This window comes from Salmo trutta, chromosome 33 (assembly GCF_901001165.1).
Source record: "Salmo trutta chromosome 33, fSalTru1.1, whole genome shotgun sequence".
Classification (NCBI taxonomy): Eukaryota; Metazoa; Chordata; class Actinopteri; order Salmoniformes; family Salmonidae; genus Salmo; species Salmo trutta.
In genome coordinates, this window is record NC_042989.1 from 21,542,583 (window position 1) to 21,562,563 (window position 19,981).

The 19,981-nt window shown below is 41.6% G+C and overlaps 1 protein-coding gene across 2 annotated transcripts in view; it reads right to left on the reverse strand.

Annotated features, from left to right (window-relative positions):
* The window catches only part of LOC115172649 (acid phosphatase type 7), a 24,959-nt gene continuing 4,978 nt past the window's right edge, over nt 1–19,981 (reverse strand). For both annotated transcript variants that reach the window (XM_029730302.1, XM_029730303.1), the window contains exons 7-14: nt 13,017–13,079; nt 12,100–12,214; nt 11,766–11,879; nt 10,992–11,058; nt 2,810–2,877; nt 2,646–2,717; nt 861–998; nt 1–696 (exon numbers count right to left, since the gene is read on the reverse strand). In XM_029730302.1, coding sequence (XP_029586162.1) covers nt 631–696; nt 861–998; nt 2,646–2,717; nt 2,810–2,877; nt 10,992–11,058; nt 11,766–11,879; nt 12,100–12,214; nt 13,017–13,079 — 703 coding nt within the window. In that variant the 3' untranslated portion in view covers nt 1–630. The remainder of the gene's footprint in view (nt 697–860; nt 999–2,645; nt 2,718–2,809; nt 2,878–10,991; nt 11,059–11,765; nt 11,880–12,099; nt 12,215–13,016; nt 13,080–19,981) is intronic.

The window sequence follows — 19,981 nt, forward strand, 5'->3', positions numbered from 1 at the left end:
TTGGAAAGACAGGATTTATTGATATAGTTAAGAGTCTGATGCCTTGTTTTGCAGTACCATTCTTAACAAGACAAAATAAGACGATTTACATTGAATCATAGCATTTTTCTATTGGTTCTTTAAACAACAGTTTGTTTGTTCCTTTCTCACTAACAATATAAATGTTTTATGTTAAACATTTAACAGATACATATACATCTAGGTAGCAATATGAGTAGACTGTTATAAAATGTAGGCCCCTTAGAACCATTTGTCAGGGGAAACTAATCACATTGTGTCCATTCGAATGAAACTAAGATGTATAGAGTTATGATTGTGATCTACTGTATAAAATAACTGTCACCTCAGGTTTGGGCCTCTCCTACTGTGCTCAGCTAATTCACTGATTTCATCTTGATTCTGGAATAACCAACAGTAGATAGCATAAATATGAGCAGACAGTTTGAAATCTGAAGATTCGCTTTTCCTCCCAATCTGAAACGTGTGTCTAATCCCTAATGGTCCTCCACGGATGGGCCTGTGTGCAAAGATTTCCATTATTTGGAAAATAATCATTTTCCTATGATTGGTTTGATACGTGCATTTCCTGAGAAGAGATGTTGATTTGATTGGCTGGGGTTCTTGGGGTCTTCAGAACCAGGCTGAGAAGCCGTGTTTTTCCTTCACCACCCAGATGCTGTCGATCACCTTACCATACTGAACGACAAAGAGGCATTCTCCTTTATCATGGAGCCAACAAAATTGAATGAACAGTGTAATGACTTGTTTTTTCCCCATGAAGTATATTACATATCAGTAAGAGATTGGAGAAGACCATCCACTTCATAGTTATAGAACTGAGGACTTCCCTCTCTGCTCACCTGGTCATCGGAGACCTGCTCCAGGTACAGATGGCTGGTGTTGTGCACCTGCATGCGGGTGTATCCATAATCTGTACTGCGGAAGGCACTCCAGTCCCTCGGATTAGGGACGAACGTATCATGATTCTCACGGCAGCCCTGAAAAGACCATAGATATCTACAAGCCATCCTACAGTGCATAGGGAAAGTCTAAACACCCCTTGCACAGTTCAGATTTTGCTGACTTGAAGTAAAAAAAAAAAAAAAAAGGGATTATATAAAATGTTCTTCCCCCTAAAGAACATTTTCTACAGTAAAACCAAATTGTCCAGCAGGGTTAGGTATTTAGAAGGTTCTCCTCTAACTTTTTACCTGGGCTTTGCTACTTTCGTATTTATTTTGATCATGACAAACTCAGTCCCTGCCAGTGACAAGCATACCCATAACATGATGCTGCCACCAGAATACTCGAAAATACAGAGGGTTTCACTCTGATATGTTATATTGGATTTAACCTCTACGGGATCGGTGTGAGCTAACGTAGGCTAATGGGATTAGCATGAGGTAGTAAGTAACAAAACAATTCCCAGGACAGACATATCTGATATGGGCAGAAAGCTTAAATTATTGTTAATCTAACTGCACTGTCCAATTTACAGTAGCTATTAGTGAAAGAATACTATGCTATTGTTTGAGGAGAGTGCACAGTTATGAACTTGAACATGTATTAATAAACCAATTAGGCACATTTGGGCAGTCTTGATACAACATTATGAACAGATATGCAATGGTTCATTGGATAAGTCTAAAACTTTGCACATACACAGCTCCCATCTAGTGGCCAAAATCTAAATGGCACCTGGGCTGGAATAATACATTATGGCCTCTCTTGCATTTCAAAGATGGTACAAATGATCTTTTACCAGATCTAATGTGTTATATTCTCCTACATTAATTTCACATTTCCACAAACTTCAAAGTATTTCTTTTCAAATGGTATCAAGAATATGCATATCTTTGCTTCAGGTCCTGAGCTACAGGCAGTTAGATTTGGGTATATCATTTTAGGTGAAAACTGGAAAAAAAAGGGTCCGATCCTTTCAACCCAAACCTGAAGGTTTTACATTTAGGCCAAAAAGTTATTGGAATCATTTCTTATCCTCCCCTGATCTATTCCTGTTTAAAAATGTATCCCAGACATGCTTTTAAAGCTCATTAGTGGCTTTGCGTTTGAATTGTTAGAAATTGACTAACCAAGGGAACTTAGACACAGGAACTAAAATCATGAGAACCACTACTTTTGCAAACAGATGGACCTCATTCTACAAATATGATTTTGTATGAAAATATTTTCTCCTAAACTTATTTAGATGTACCTCAGTAAGGGGTGTGAAGACCTTTGCAATTAAGACTTGTTATTTGAGAAAAAGTATTTTACTTGGAAAATGTGGAGGTTGTGTAGATCAGTGAAAAAATCCAGACAGAAATTTTAGGCAGAAAAATATTAAAACTGCAAGGCTGTGTAGACTTTCACTAAGCACTGTATGCTACTTCACAGTCCTTTGATAGTCTATAGTGTCCCATTTTCAGTCAAAGGTTCATGTTGTTTGTGGAGAGCCACATGCCTCCCTAAAGCTCATTCTCAGGCATCTGACATTTGGAACAGGACTGTGGCTCTGGTGCGGTCCTGAAACCACTTTGATATGGGGATGACCAAGAGTATCCTGCTTTGTTGACTGCATTTATACACCACAGCACACCACCCATTGACTGAAAAAGGAGAGGTCAAAGCAGTGGTCTACTTACAGCAGAGCCTGTGATGATATGTACTGGGGCTTTGGGGTTTACATAAGGCTGTTCGATGCTCCCATTGAAGACCTGGAAGAGGAACATTAAAGGCTCTTCAGTCTGACAAAACACTGATGACATGGAGAGTGTGTGATGTAGTGATTATTCACATGGGAACTGACCTTGTAGCCATAGACAGGCCACAACCTCTCATATGTGTGTTCATGGGCCCACAGCTCCAGGTCCACTCCTGGAAAAAGACGTCGCATTAGTTGATATGAAAATTTTGATACAGTACTTACCTACTATAAGCCTGGGCAATATACATATGGCATGATTTTCAATACTGAAAAATAATACAAATACCACAGCCTTGACATTCCACATTTTGTTGTGTTACATCCTGATTTTTATTTTATTTTTACAATATCCAATAATGTCAGTAGAATTATGTTAAGGTGTTTTGTAACCGATGCCTCTTTCCACTCATCAAATTGCAGGTGCACAGTCTGTATAATGTCAAAGTGTAATTACGTTTTTAGAAAGGTCCACAAATGTAAAATAAAAAGCCTTGAGTCAATAATAATTCAACCTCTTTCTTATCTTATGGCAAGCCTAAATAAATTCAGGATTAAAAATGTACTTAAGTCACATACAGTAAGTTGCATAGAGTGTGCAATAACATGAGTACCTCATCTCTGTACCCCATACATATAATTATCTGTAAGGTCCCTCAGTCAAGCAGTACATTTCAAACACAGATTGAGCCACAAAGACCATTGAGGTTTTCCAATGCCTCGCAAAAAAGGAAACCTGGTAGATGGGTAAACATTTTAAAAACAGACATTGAATATACTTTTGAGTCGTGGTGAAGCAATTAATTATACTTTGGATGGTGCATCAATACACCTAGTCACGACAAAGATACAGGAGTCCTCCCTAATTCAGTTGCCGGAGAGAAAGGAAACCACTTAGGGATTTCACCTTGAGGTCAAGGGTGACTTTAAAACAGTTAGATTTTAATGGCTGTGATAGGAGAAAACTGAGGATGGATCAACATTGTAGTTACTCCACAAAACTAACCTAATTGACAGAGTGAGAGGAAACCTGTATAGAAACAATAATTTTATTAAACATGCATCCTGGTCACAACAAGGCACTAAAGTAGTACTGCAAAGAAAATGTGGCAAAGCAATTCCCTTTTTGTCCTGAATACAAACTGTTATGTTTGAGGCAAATCCAATAGATTACCAAGTACACTCTATATGTTCAAGCATAGTGGTGGCTGCATCATGTTATGGGTATGCTTGTAATTGTTAAGGACTGGGGAGTTGTTCCAGGAGAAAAAAAAATGTTAACTGAATAGAGCTAAGCACAGGCAAAAATACTACAAGAAAACTAGACTGAACCAGGGTTCCACCAGACACGGGGAGATTAATTCACCTTTCAGCAGGAAAATAACCTAAAACAAGGCCAAATCTAAACTGGAGTTGCTTACCAAGACAGTGAAGATTCCTGAGTTACAGTTGACTTCGATCTGCTTGAAAAATCTATAGCAACACCTGAAAATGGTTGTCTAGCAATGACCAACAAATCAAAGTGTATTTGTCACGTGTGCCGAATACAACACGCGTAGACCTTACTGTGAAATGCTTACTTACAGGCTCTAACCAACAAAGCAATTTTTAAGTAAAAAAAAAGGTATTAGGAAGGCTATATACAGTAGCGAGGCTATAACAGTAGCGAGGCTATATACAGGCACCAGTTAGTTGGGCTGATTGAGGTAGTATGTATATGTAGGCATGGTTAAAGTGACTACGCATATATGATAAACAGAGAGTAGCAACGGCGTAAAAGAGCGTTTTGGGGGGGGTCACACAATGCAAATAGTCCGGGTAGCCATTTGATTACCTGTTCAGGAGTCTTATGGCTTGGGGGTAGAAGCTGTTGAGAAACCTTTTTGTCCTAGACTTGGCGCTCCGGTACCGCTTGCCTTGCGGTAGTAGTGAGAACAGTCTATGACTGGGGTGGCTGGGGTCTGACAATTTTTAGGACCTTCCTCTGACACCGCCTGGTGTAGAGGTCCTGGATGGCAGGCGGCTTAGTCCCAGTGATGTACTGGGCCGTACGCACTACCCTCTGTAGTGCCTTGTGGTCGGAGGCCGAGCAGTTGCCATACCAGGCAGTGATGCAACCAGTCAGGATGCTCTCGATGGTGCAGCTGTAGAACCTTTTGAGGATCTGAAGACCCATGCCAAATCTTTTTAGTTTCCTGAGGGGGAATAGGCTTTGTCGTACCCTCTTCACGACCGTCTTGGTGTGTTTGGACCATTCTAGTTTGCTGGTGATGTGGACACCAAGGAACTTGAAGCTCTCAGCTTGCTCCACTACAGCCCCGTCGATGATAATGGGGGCGTGCTCGGTCCTCCTTTTCCTGTAGTCCACAATCACCTCCTTAGTCTTGGTTACGTTGAGGGATAGGTTGTTATTCTGGCACTGAGGTCTCTGACCTCCTTCCTATAGGCTGTCTCGTTGTTGTCGATGATCAGGCCTACCACTGTTTTGTCATCTGCAAACTTAATGATGGTGTTGGAGTCGTGCCTGGCCACGCAATCGTAAGTGAACAGGGAGTACAGGAGGGGACAGAGCACGCACCCCTGAGGGGCTCCAGTGTTGAGGATCAGTGTGGTGGATGTGTTGCTACCTACCCTCACCACCTGGGGGCTGCCCATCAGGAAGTCTAGGATCCAGTTGCAGAGAGGTGTTCAGTCCCAGGATCCTTAGCTTAGTGATGAGTTTTGAGGGTACTATGGTGTTGAATGCTGAGCTGTAGTCAATGAACAGCATTCTCACGTAGGTGTATCTTTTGTCCAGGTGGGAAATGGCAGTGTGGAGTGCAATAGAGATTGCATCATCTGTGGATCTGTTGGGGCAGTATGCAAATTGGAGTGGGTCTAGGGTTTCTGGGATAATGGTGTAGATGTGAGCCATTACCAGCCTTTCAAAGCACTTCATGGCTACAGACGTGAGTGCCACGGGTCTGTAGCCATTTAGGTAGGTTGCCTTAGTGTTCTTGGGCACAGGGACTATGGTGGTCTGCTTGAAACATGTTGGTAGTACAGACTCAGACAGGGAGAGGTTGAAAATGTTAGTGAAGACACCTGCCAGTTGGTTAGCACATGCCCAGAGCACATGTCCTGGTAATCCGCCTTGTGAATGTTGACCTGTTTAAAGGTCTACTCACGTCGGTTACGGAGAGCGTGATCACACAGTTGTCCGGAACAGCTGATGCTCTCATGCATGCCTCAGTGTTGCTTGCCTCGAAGCGAGCACAGAAGTAATTTAGCTCGTCTGGTAGGCTCGTGTCACTGGGCAGCTCGCGGCTGTGCTTCCCTTTGTCGTCTGTAATGGTTTGCAAGCCCTGCCACATACAGTGGGGGGGGAAAGTATTTGATCCCCTGCTGATTTTGTACGTTTGCCCACTTAGAAATAAATGATCAGTCTATAATTTTAATAGTAGGTTTATTTGAACAGTGAGAGACAGAATAACAAAAAAATCCAGAAAAACGCATGTCAAAAATGTTATAAAATGATTTGCATTTTAATGAGGGAAATAATTATTTGCCCCCTCTGCAAAACATGACTTAGTACTTTGTGATTGCCAACAAGGGTTTTGCCACCGAGGTCAGACGTTTCTTGTAGTTGGCCACCAGGTTTGCACACATCTCAGGAGGGATTTTGTCCCACTCCTCTTTGCAGATCTTCTCCAAGTCATTAAGGTTTCAAGGCTGACGTTTGGCAACTCGAACCTTCAGCTCCCTCCACAGATTTTCTATGGGATTAAGGTCTGGAGACTGGCTAGGCCACTCCAGGACCTTAATGTGCTTCTTCTTGAGCCACTCCTTTGTTGCCTTGGCCGTGTGTTTTGGGTCATTGTCATGCTGGAATACCCATCCACGACCCATTTTCAATGCCCTGGCTGAGGGAAGGAGGTTCTCACCCAAGATTTGACGGTACATGGCCCCGTCCATCGTCCCTTTGATGCGGTGAAGTTGTCCTGTCCCCTTAGCAGAAAAACACCCCCAAAGCATAATGTTTCCACCTCCATGTTTGACGGTGGAGATGGTATTCTTGGGGTCATAGGCAGCAATCCTCCTCCTCCAAACACGGCGAGTTGAGTTGATGTCAAAGAGCTCCATTTTGGTCTCATCTGACATTTACATTACATTTACATTTTAGTCATTTAGCAGACGCTTTTATCCAGTACTACTTACAGTAGTGAATGCATACATTTCATACATTTTTTTTTTCTGTGCTGACCACAACACTTTCACCCAGTTGTCCTCTGAATCATTCAGATGTTCATTGGTAGACTTCAGACGGGCCTGTATATGTATTCTTGAGTAGGGGGACCTTGCGGGCGCTGCAGGATTTCAGTCCTTCACGGCGTAGTGTGTTACCAATTGTTTTCTTGGTGACTATGGTCCCAGGTGCCTTGAGATCATTGACAAGATCCTCCCGTGTAGTTCTGGGCTGATTCCTCACCGTTCTCATGATCATTGCAACTCCACGAGGTGAGATCTTGCATGGAGCCCCAGGCCGAGGGATATTGACAGTTCTTTTGTGTTTCTTCCATCTGCAAATAATCGCACCAAATGTTGTCACCTTCTCACCAAGCTGCTTGGCGATGGTCTTGTAGCCCATTCAAGCATTGTGTAGGTCTACAATCTTGTCCCTGACATCCTTGGAGAGCTCTTTGGTCTTGGCCATGGAGGAGAGTTTGGAATCTGATTGATTGATTGCTTCTGTGGACAGGTGTCTTTTTTACAGGTAACAAGCTGCGGTTACATTTACATTTTAGTCATTTAGCAGACGCTCTTATCCAGAGCGACTTACAGTAGTGAATGCATACATTTCATTTTTTTTTTTTTTTTGGTACTGGCCCCCCGTGGGAATCGAACCCACAAGCTGGCGTTGCGAACACCATGCTCTACCAACTGAGCTACAGGGAAGACTACTCCCTTTAAGAGTGTGTTCCTAATCTCAGCTCGTTACCTGTATAAAAGACACCTGGGAGGCAAGAAATCTTTCTGATTGAGAGGGGGTCAAATACTTATTTTCCTCATTAAAATGCAAATCAATTTATACCATTTTTGACATGCGTTTTTCTGGATATTTTTGTTGTTATTCTGTCTCTCACTGTTCAAATAAACCTACCATTAAAATGATAGACTGATCCTTTCTTTGTCAGTGGGCAAACGTACAAAATCAGCAGGGGATCAAATACTTTTTACCCCACTGTAAGACAAGCGTCAGAGCCGGTGTAGTACGATTTGATCTTAGTCCTGTATTGGCGTTTTGCCTGTTTGATGGTTCGTTGGAGGGCATAGCGGGATTTCTTATAAGCTTCCAGGTTAGAGTCCCACACCTTGAAAGCAGCAGCTCTACCCTTCAGCTCAGTGCGGATGTTGCCTGTAATCCATGGCTTCTGGTTGGGGTATGTACGTACAGTCACAGTGGGGGGGACGTCCTAGATGCGCTTATTGATAAATCCAGTGACTGATGTGGTGTACTCCTCAATGGCATCGGAAGAATCCCAGAACATGTTCCAGTCTGTGATAGCAAAACAGTCCTGTAGTTTAGCATCTGCTTCATCTGACCACTTTTTTATAGACCGAGTCACTGGTGCTTCCTGCTTTAATTTTTTGCTTGCTGCTTGTAAGCAGGAATCAGGAGAATAGAATTGTGGTTAGATTTACCAAATGGAGGGCGAGCTTTGTACGCGTCTCTGTGTGTGGAGTACAGGTGATCTAGAATTTTTCCCCCTCTGGTTGCATATTTAACATGCTGATAGAAATTAGGTAGAACTGATTTAAGTTTCCCTGCATTAATGTCTCCGGCCACTAGGAGCGCCACCTCTGGGTGAGTGGTTTCCTGTTTGCTTATTTCCTTATACAGCTGACTGAGTGCGGTCTTAATGCCAGCATCCGTCTGTGGTGGTAAATAAACAGCCACTAAAAGTATAGATGAGAACTCTCTTGGCAAATAGTCTTGTCTGCAGTTGATCATAAGATACTCTACTTCAGGCGAGCAAAATCTTGAGACTTCCTTAGATTTCGTGCACCAGCTGTTGTTTACAAATATGCACAGACCCCTGTGCTCCCTGTCCTGACATCCAGAAGCTATTTTTTGCCGAAAGATACGGTGGCAGAAACATTATGTACAAAATAATTTACAAATAACGAGAAAAAAAACACATAATAGCACAATTGGTTGGGCGCCCGTAAAACTGCTGCCATTTCTTCCAGCTCCATTTTTTCAACAACCAATTTAACAGAGCATGAAGCATAAAAAAGCAAATGTTGAACAATCCAGGTATGGAAAACTCTTAGATACTTGCCCAGAAAGACTCACAGCAGCAATCACTGCCAATGGTGATTCTAACATGCATTGACTCACAGGGTTGAATACTTATCCAATAATACACACACACACAGTACCAGTCAAAAGTTTGGACACACCTACTCATTCAAGGGTTTCTTTAGTTTGACTATTTTCGACATAGTTTATGACTTTACTATTGTTCTACTATGAAATAACACATATGGAATCATGTAATAACTAAAGTGTTAAATCAAAATATATTTTATATTTGAGATTCTTCAAAGTAGCCACCCTTTGCCCTGATGACAGCTTTGCACACTCCTTGCATTCTCTCAACCAACTTCACCTGGAATGCTTTTCCAACAGTCTTGAAGGAGTTCCCACATATGCTGAGCACTTGTTGGCTGCTTTTCCTTCACTCTGCGGTCCAACTCATCCCAAGCCATCTAAATTGGATCGAGGTTGGGTGATTGTGGAGGCCAGGTCATCTGATGCACACTCAATCTCTCCTTAGTCAAATAGCCCTTACACAGCCCGGAGACGTGTTGGGTCATTGTCCGATTTAAAAACAAATGATAGTCCCACTAAGAGCAAACCAGATGGGATGGTCTATCGCTGTGCTAGCCATGCTGGTTAAGTGTGCCTTGAATGCTATTTAAAATCACAGACAGTGTCACCAGCAAAGCACCCCCACACCAATACACCTCCAAAGGACAGATTTCCACCAGTCTAATCTCCATTGCTTGTGTTTCTTTGCCAAAGCAAGTCTCTTCTTATTGGTGTCCTTTAGTAGTGGTTTCTTTGCAGCAATTCAAACATGAAGGCCTGAGTCACTGAACAGTTGAAGTCGAGATGTTTCTTACTTGAACTCTGTGAAGCATTTATTTGGGCTGCAAGTTGAGGTGCAGCTAACTAATGAACTTATCCTCTGCAGCAGAGGTAACTTTCCTGTGGCGGTCGTCATGAGAGCCAGTTTTATCATAGATTGATGGATTTTGCGAATGCACTTGAAGAAATTTTCAAAGTTCTTGAAATTGTCTGGATTGACTGACCATGTTTTAAAGTAATGATGGACTGTTGTTTCTCTTTGCTTATTTGAGCTGTTTTTGGTATTTTACCAAATAGGGCTATCTTCTGTATACCAACCCTACCTTGTCACAATACAACTGATTGGCTCAAAGAAATTCCACAAATTAACTTTTAACAAGGCACACCTGTTAATTTAAATGCATTCCAGGTGACACTCTCATGAAGCTAGTTGAGAGAATACCAAGAGTGTGGGAAGCTGTCATCAAGGCAAAGGGTGGCTACTTTCAAGAATCTCAAATATATTTTGATTTGTTTAACACTTTTTTGGTTACTACATGATTCCATATGTGTTATTTCATAGTTTTGATGTCTTCACTATTATTCTACAATGTAGAAAATAGGAGAAATAAAGAAAAACCCTTAGGTGTCCAAACTTTTGACTGGTACTGTATACATTTTTAAATAGCACCCCTTGTGTGCACATTCAGTAATACCGTATACTTCACTATGGTACAGAAACGGTATGAAAATCTGGATACCGCCCAAGCCTATCTACAAAGACTATGGACAGCAACACAAAGGACTAAGCGCAACTGCGGGATCCTCAGGCCTTTTCATTGTATTATGCAATGTAGCCATGAAAAGGTGCATTATGACCATTTTAATTAATGAACCCCATAGAACATACCTCACATGTTTTACATATTTACTCACGTTTGCTATTCAAAGAGCACTAAATATAAGGGTTCCACTCAAGAAACACAACCAACATGCGAGAGAAATGTAACATTGAAAAACATTTGGATAATGGTCTGCTGTTGTAATAAAGGAAAAGTTTTTGGATTACTCTGTTCAAGCCGAGTGCTGGGACGTTAGTCTGTCTTAGAGGACAGATTTGTGACGGTAACAACTATTAGAGCACAGTTCTGTTGTGTAAAATGGAGACCATACCGTATAGATACAATAGATCCTCCAGACCTGGCGCTGGTGGTTTTGTGTCATTCCGTCCGAGGCGGACCTGAAACAGAGCAGAGACAGACAGAGCATGCTGGGATTAGGATCAGAAACGTCATCGGATATCACCCTCATGTCCATGCCAGGCTGTCACTCCTTACCCATGCCAAGTTCTGAATGCAACAGGTCTGAATGGAAACTGTGCTTCAGGGCTAATGTAGACTAGCCAGATGCCTCAGACGTTGACAGTTTTAGTCAGACACAGCAATTAATGTCTCCAGCAACGGCGCAGAAAACAAATCCTGTAAATGTTTTTATTTAACATAGAATAGTTCTCTGGGACACAGCCTAGCTGTTCTTCACATATCTATCAATGCTATGTCAAGTAAATCAGGGCCAAGTGTTATAAAGCGTATTAACAGAGTGATAGAGCCTACTTGGTCAGAAAATAACAGCAATCTACATGTAATGAGTAAATAGTTGCACTGAGGGGGAGCAGGGAGTTACTTCTGCTTGTAAAACTTCACTTATGATCAGTACAGGGGATGTCAGCCAGTTGCTCAGATTTGGTCAGAGACTCTAAAACCCCTGTACATATTAACACTAGTTGCTACGGAAGTTCACTTGCTGAAAGCAAATTGTACATTAATTCATTCTTAAATCCAAGAATACCATTCAATTTCACAACTAATACAGAGGGTATAATCCATCCATCAATGTAATTGACCCCCCTCTCTTTCTAATCAGTGAGGTGTTTTGTGCCGTACATACATAGCTCTCAAACTGGGTGCAGTCGTCTTTGTCGTTGTTAGAGCAGTACATGGGTCTGTGTCCCATAGTGATGATCCAGGGGCGCTCTGCTCGGTTCTCTGGCTTGTTGGCCTCCTGAGAGAGGATCAGACAAGAGAATGAGTCACATCGCTGTGTGTGTGCACATGCACGTGTGTGTGGGCGCACATGTGTGTGTTTGTACTCTTTAGGATACCAAAGTTTATTACTCAAGAAATACTACTAAAAAGAGCATTACTGTCACTACCAGGTTCAGTTGTCCAGAGATGCGACAAATGGCTTCACTAATTCTGGGACTGTAAATGAAGTACTTTACCTCAAGGTCCTTTTTAAGCCACTCGTACTGTTTGAAGATGAGGTCCACACCATAATCAAGAAAGAAGTAGATCTCAGTGGAGAGAGAAATGATATGGGCTGATCCTACATTCCAGCTGTGGACAGAGCATACAAATGATCAACAGCCTTGACCATCCAATGTAAACAAACTACTGATAGGGACACATACTTAGTCTATAGTGAAAGACTTTCCCCAAAGGAACATTTGCAAAGGAGCGCGTGAAAGATGCAAATTTAACTAACTTGCATTATGTAATAGGCTACATGGCATGCATATTACCTTTTGATACATTGCACAAACAAAGAAAATAGTGCTGTGTCATCACTGCTATTTTACGGTACAATCTCTCAAACATTACTAGCTATCTTGTTTTCCAATGGAAGGGATGTGGGTAGTGACCGTGAGAGCCCTATGATTCCAACTTTAATCGGGGTGTAGGACAAAGAATCTGAGCTCATCAAGGGGGGCCGCAGTGGCTTGCGGGTCGGCGTAGCCATAGTCTTTTGCGGATCCTTAGCAACATTTGTGTGTCCCTCATGTCCATGTCTGTCTCCTCAGGCATCACCCCAGTCCTGCGTGCTGTGCAGGTGCTGGAAAGAAGGGGCCTCATCCCTTCTTTAGCCTGAGCCAAGGGAGTGAGGGGCAGGCCTGTGGTATCGGAGGTATTATCTTACTGCCTCAGAGAATGGCATGTGTGTTATGAGCCTGCCACAGATCGGATGTACGGCTCCTTTGTGCCGTCGGCCCCTTCACTCAGATTGAACCAAAGTGTTCCAAAGGGGATGCTAGTTAGAGCTCCCCTCTCTTCGGCCAAATCATTTGGGGGTGAGTTTACTTTCATCAATGACCACTTCTATACAGTAGAGGGTAAGTGCGTGTGGTAGATGCTCCCTTACCTGTACCATAAACTCTCAGTCTGTCCTGGCATGCTGAAGCGGTTCCTGTAGTTAGAGAAGTTGCTGTGAAAACAGAACGGGTTCGGCTAATGAGATGCATGGACTGTAGTGTTCCATCTAGGTGCCTTAAATACCTCAGGTGAGATATTTAGTGCCAGAAACCTTAGTTCTATCATCATGTGGTTCCCTTGTCAGTACTCGTAAATGTCACAGGTGTGACGAATTGGTTTTAATTTTCACCAAGCTGGCATTGGTTGATTGTTTTCCCTTTAAAAACTCATATTTTGCTTCCAGGCAGCTGCCCACAGGAACTTGAAGAAACCTGGACACCTGCCTTGGGACTGGGTCGCTTTCTGTTTATTAGGTTTGTGTAATTGACTGAAATTATTACTTTGCATTGGTTCGAACAAAAAGTGGATCATTTATTTGGCTAAATGACTTGAATCTGAACTGAAATAAATTGAACTTGAAGTATATTGGAAACCTAAAGTGTATTTTTGTAAAACCATGCATTGACAAAGTTAAACTGGAATCAAACAACCACATTTGTCTGGTCTTTCGCACCACCTGCTCAACCCAGATCTTAGAACCTGTTCATTTGCACTTTGTGACATAAACAAGGCTAATCTTAGACAGCTATTCAGAATACATACTACAGAAAGATTCATTACACAATGACACTGCCATTTTTTGTATTTGCTAGCCAATCATGGTCGTTACCTCTCCCACCCACCAATCCCATACTCACAATAGCTTTGAGTCACATTCCTCATGGAGATGACCTATCTAGCCAACTTTGACTACAGAAGTAAAGCATCTGCTTTAAACCTGCATGGAATATAGCCATTTATTACACTAGTCCATTGCTACAGCCAAGGTCTGTAAGTGGTCACCTCTACAGACAGGATAGGATACAACCAGACGGTATTTCCTACAACGGCACCACCTCTACCGCTGGTCATTTATCAATATTATAGTGCCAGAACCACCAGATCGGGACACACACAGACCGAACCAGTTCCCCTAATGAGACCCAAACCGAGACTTGTGCCTTGGAGAGCACCAGTAGCAGGCGTGCTATCCACCCACCCAAACACGTGCCATTTCCTAAATATTTCAATTGGCCAAACCTGTGTTAACAAGCGGCATGCAAAAAGGCTTTCTAGGAAGATGGTCACTAACGACGGCAGGCCAAGCCAAGAGCTAGCTGTCTTTAGAGGTTTACAGATTTTAATTTCACCAATAAAACTGGGAGCCAATCTTCCTTCCAGTAAAAGCAGTAGGGTCATTCCATAAAATTACTGTCTTTTGCATCCCTTTGATATTTTAAGTAGAAATTGTGCACCAATATTTCATTTCATAAGCCTGTTAAAGTATATTAAATAAAGTACCCTTTAATATAGACTGCATGGAGAATAAAATAAATTAGTTTTTTGTTATATGAATAAAGACTTGCCAAAGTGTTTTTTTATTTCCCTCCGTCAACACTAACTTCTAGGAAGATTTTAACCCACGTAACCCCAGCATTTCTCCCTGTTTTCACCATTGTAAAGCCCTTGTTACTTTGATGCTTTGACAAAGTCATTTCTGAATATGATTATTTATTTATTGTGATTAGTGATTCATTTACATCTGTCCCTCATTTTAAGGTCAACCCTGTTACGTGAACTGAACTCTCGTTTGAATAAAAATAAACATTGAACATGTAGTCAAATCATAGTGTAAAAGCATATAACTTTTTTGGCAATTTACTGGTGTTTTGTGGTGGAAAACTGAGTGGGTCAAGCATAACACATTAACCCTGTTACCCATAGACAGGCTAGAAATGTTTTAACAATTTCATTTATTTTGTGAAACTTGCATTAAAATGCCCATCCCAGTTGCACACATGGGAATTTATGGCTGATTTAAGATGAAATCGTCAACCCTGTTACGGTCAACCATGTTACTTTATTTGTCACTTAATAGTCCTTTTTTTATTTAACCTCTTGAGATGGGAAAACGTGTTTTTTATTAAGTTGAATATATGCTCTTTATGACAGGATGTTAAAATTAGGTGAAATCCAAAGTTTTTTTTAAACCAACTTACACTTCTCAAAAGGCACCGAATTGGTGGAACGACCCAGTAAGGTATGTGGTGAAGTGATGGGGGAGTCTGATAGCTCTCCTGGCTTATGTAAGAGGCAGACAGGGATAGAGCGGCCCACCTGAGTGAGTATGGATGCTGGAGGTCAGATGACAGAGTTAATGCAACGTTAGGTAACCAGAGACAGTTCTGGTCAGAGATTAAAAGGAAAGATCAGGATCATAGAGAATCTCTAGTTAATGGGATAAGTTGACCTTGGGGTCAAGATTACATGGTCAAATTCAAAGCTACGATAATAACTCAATAATTGAACGGTCTGTTACAATTGACCAGTCCACCATTTGCAACAGAGATTCTGACATAATCCGTTTCATGCTGTAACATACTTAATCCCAAACCATTCTGGGTGGTTGAGAAAGGAAGCCACAGTATGTCCAGCAGTACGCAGAACTGGGAGACGCTGTGAGCAGCAGCACGTCTGAGTCAAAGCTACTTAGTATGGAGCAAAGTCATGGGTTAATGCCCCCATCTTGTGGTGGCTAGGCAGGGAAGCAGCTGACTGTTTGTTGGATGGACACGAGACGCAAGGTCTCCTTATGGGCGGACACCTCTTACCTCATACATAAAACAATATACATTTTAGGAGACCCTGGACAATGGAAATAGAACAGGGGTAATAAAAGCACTTCTATTTGGTCCAATAATATATGGACTTGTTTTGTTATACTGAATGATATATGTGCATGTCTAAAGGGGAATTATTACAACTTCCTAAAACAGCCGCTCAGAAGTGTTTCTTTTTTTCTCCTCTACACAGTGGAAAATCTGATCAGCTCAATTGAAAATGCTTATTTGTGTCATTAATTTACATTGTGTCCCCGCATTTCCCCCACCCTCTTCTACGCTGCTGCTACTCTCTGTTATTATCTATGCAGTCACTTTAATAGCTCTACCTACATGTACATAATTACCTCAATTACCTCGACACCGGTGCACCCCCTGTATATAGCCCCGCTATTGTTATTTACTGCTGCTCTTTAATCATATCTCTTACTTTTTGGGGGGTATTTTCTTAAAACTGCATTGTTGGTTAAGGGCTTGTAAGTAAGCATTTCACTGTAAGGTCTATACCTGTTGTATTCGGCGCATGTGACAAAAACAATCAGTCATAGTTTGTAACTAGACAGGCTGTTTCCCTTGTGTACAAATACAAATTTGAAGGGAAATCTTTCACTTAAACCTTGTCAAATTCAATGTGGATGAACTGATTCATAATCCTTATCAACAGGACTTTCCCCCGCATGTAAACTGTTTAGAAACGACACACACTAACAAATCAGATCAGCCCTTTCATTTCACTGATGAGTCTGTGCTACAAGATGCCAACCTAATCCTGGCTTTTTGAAACCTTAAAGGAACAATTGCTGTCTGAACATCAACTCACGTCATGGCTCATTGTTTGAAATGGCAACAGTCACTTCCTATTGCCTCAGATGGGCCATTGAACTATAGAGTGGGCGGGGGAACAAAGGCGCTCTTGACTGGGGCCTTGGCGTCTCATGTGGACATGCTGGCCTCATGCAGCTGGAACGCTGAGGTCTCGTGGTCAGCCCGGCTCAATTGCTTTTATCAGGGGTGAAAGTAAACCAGTACGGTCCCGTACGGAGTCCTGGCTAAATAAATAGTGGGGGTACGGTGTACCGATAAAATATGAGCCCATTACAATAATTAAAATAAAATGTAAAAACTGTAGGCTTTAACAACATTATTTATCTTGATGTTAGCTGCATGAAAAATGAGCGAAATGACTTGAAAACGGGTGGTATACAGTAAACACTCCAATGCTGTGTGGTTTGAGGAGAACACTGACATTTTTCCAAGGCAGAGATGAATGGCCGAGACTGACGCACGCAGACAGCAGTAGACTCATCAATTCAGTCAAAAAATGGAGGCATAATGATAAATCACTGAAATTTGCTTTACATTCATCAAATGGCAGGTGCAAATAGCTGGAATTAATTTGTGAGTGTGAGAACGTGCGCAGGTACCCTACGTGAGCCTTTGATTATTCGACAATCAGATGAAAACATCCTGACTGGTTGTGTTTATGCCACATTAAAAAGGTAATACTTTTTTGTTAAGTTAAATGACAAATCTTTACTACTAGGCCCACAGAGATTCTATATGTAATTCTATGATTAGGCCCATAAAAAAAAAGTTTGCACGTGCTTAGTAGATCCCGTACAGGGAATAAATGACATCTACTTTCACCCCTGCTTTTACTGGGGTAAGAAAATAGAAATAAAAAAGCAGAAGCAACCTGCTGAAAATCTTGGTTCTTAAATATTATATATTTTTTATCTAAACAATAGAAAACATACACATCATACAAACATCATCTACATCACACACTGTCCAAACCCACTAGCACACACCCCCATCGCCAGCATCACTTTCCGCAACATGGCCTGAAACTGCACCATTTTGTTTCTCTCCGTAGCCCACGCACTTTCAATGTTTAAATAATAAATCATTTGATTGGTTCTGACAAGCGCCACTGAACAAAACAGGGTTATCTGATTGAGGGGGGCGGTAGGCTTTAGACTATGTTATCCAAGGTTGGAGGGCGCTGCTTTTTGATATCAGGTTCTGATGTCAGGTGACAAGGCCAAGAAAAACAGGCTACTGTTAGCAGCTCCTTAAAGTAGGCCAGGCAGTAGGCAGACTAGGCACATTCCACCAGGGAAGAGAAGACCAGGCCTGGCCTGGGAATACAACAAGCATAATCATTATGCTGCATGATTAATGTAGATGTTTTACATTCAATCACTTCCTCATGCTAACACACTCACACCTGAAAGCACATTGTCTGCACATCGACTCTGTACTGGTACTTCCTGTATGTAGCCATGTTATTTTTACTCGTCATTGTTATTCGCTATTCACTGTGTATTTATTCATCATGTTACACACAGTACATACATATATGCAGTACCAGTCAAACGTTTGGACACACGTCCTCATTCAAGGGTTTTTCTTTATTTCATCAGACCAAAGGACAGATTTCCACCGGTCTAATGTCCATTACTCGTGCTTCTTGGCCTAAGCAAGTCTCTTCTTACTATTGGTGTCTTTTAGTAATGGTTTCTTTGCAGCAATTCGACCATGAAGGCCTGATTCACACAGTCTCCTCTGAACAGTTGATGTTGAGATGTGTCTGTTACATGAACTCTGTGAAGCATTTATTTGGACTGGTAACTCTAATGAACTTATCCTCTGCAGCAGAGGTAACTCTGGGTCTTCCTTTCCTGTGGCGGTCCTCATGAGAGCCAGTTTTATCATAGCGCTTGATGGTTTTTGCGACTGCACTTGAAGAAACTTTCAATTTTTCAAGTAATGATGGACAGTCATTTCTCTTTGCTTAGTTTAGCTGTTCTTGCACTAATATGAACTTGGAATTTTACCAAATAGGACTATCTTCTGTATACCACCCCTATCTTGTCACAACACAACTGATTGACTCAAACTCTTTAAGGAAAGAAATTCCACTATTTAACTTTTAACAAGGCACACCTGTTAATTGAAATGCATTCCAGATGACTACCTCATGAAGCTGGTTGAGAGAATGCCAAGAGTGTGCAAAGCTCTCATCAAGGCAAAGGGTGGCTACTTTGAAGAATTTAAAATATGAAATATATTTTGATTTGTTTAACACTTTTGGTTACTACATGATTCCATGTGTTATTTCATAGTTTTGATGTCTTCACTATTATTCTACAATGAAGAAAAACCCTGTAATGAGCAGGTGTGTCCAAACCTTTGACTGGTACTGTATTATCTTTATCTCTGCATTGTCGGAAAAGGACCTGTAAGGAAGCATTTCACTGTTAGTCTACACCTGTTGTTTACGAAGCACGTGACAAATACAATTGTATTTGAAACAGACACGCACACACAGTACAGGATATGACACTAAATGGCTGAGCCTGTAAATCCCTGCCCTTTTTATGCAGCCCTCTCACTGAGCTGATAGCCTAGACCAAGATCCCCAGGACTAAAGCTCTGGTATTCACCCCAATAACCAGGGGGCATCAAGGTTGTCCATCAAGGACAGGGTTGTACTGAGCATGATGACAGTGGAGTATTTAAACTTAACTTGGTCAATAATATAAAGTAGCCTGTTTTTTCTGAACTGCACAGAAACAACATTACAGACCAGTAGACTTTGTCTGAGAGTCATTGTGTGGTAAATAAACAAAAAACAACATTTCAGTGAGTTTCTGTCAGTAGTTTCTGTTGGCCTAGATGCACGATAGGAAACTGATATCTCAGTCAGTGTTTATTTTGGACAAGGTCTACTTGTTTAGTTATCGGTAGTTCTTGAAACACCTCCAGACCTTAGAAGCTGAAATAGTTCCCATCTGTTCCAATGGCACAGTGGAGTTGACCAAAGTGTTTTCTATAGTGGAAAAGCTGTGGTTGCTCCACTCTGACCAAAAAGTTGTTTTTCGGAGCTTCTACCCTTGCCTCACAGTACAGTACAGTAGCACATTATGGATATCAAGTCTGGGGAGGTCTGGCCGTCTGTCTCAACAATATGAAATACAGCATGTACTGAGTATTTTTCCCAAACCCTTTAATAATAGCATTGATTAGATGTGACCTGTACAGAACGCACCAAAATATGTACCAGCAGCAGAAAACATTGGCTAATGGTGAGCAGAAAATAAGCCGACTGCTACCATGTTGACTCACTGAAGATTAGAAACTGTTCATAACACTGTCAGTTTTAATCATCAGTTTAACACTAAATGACTGGTGCATGTGTGTGTGTGTGTGTGTGTGTGCGTGCGTGCGTGCGTGCGTGTGCGTGGGTGGG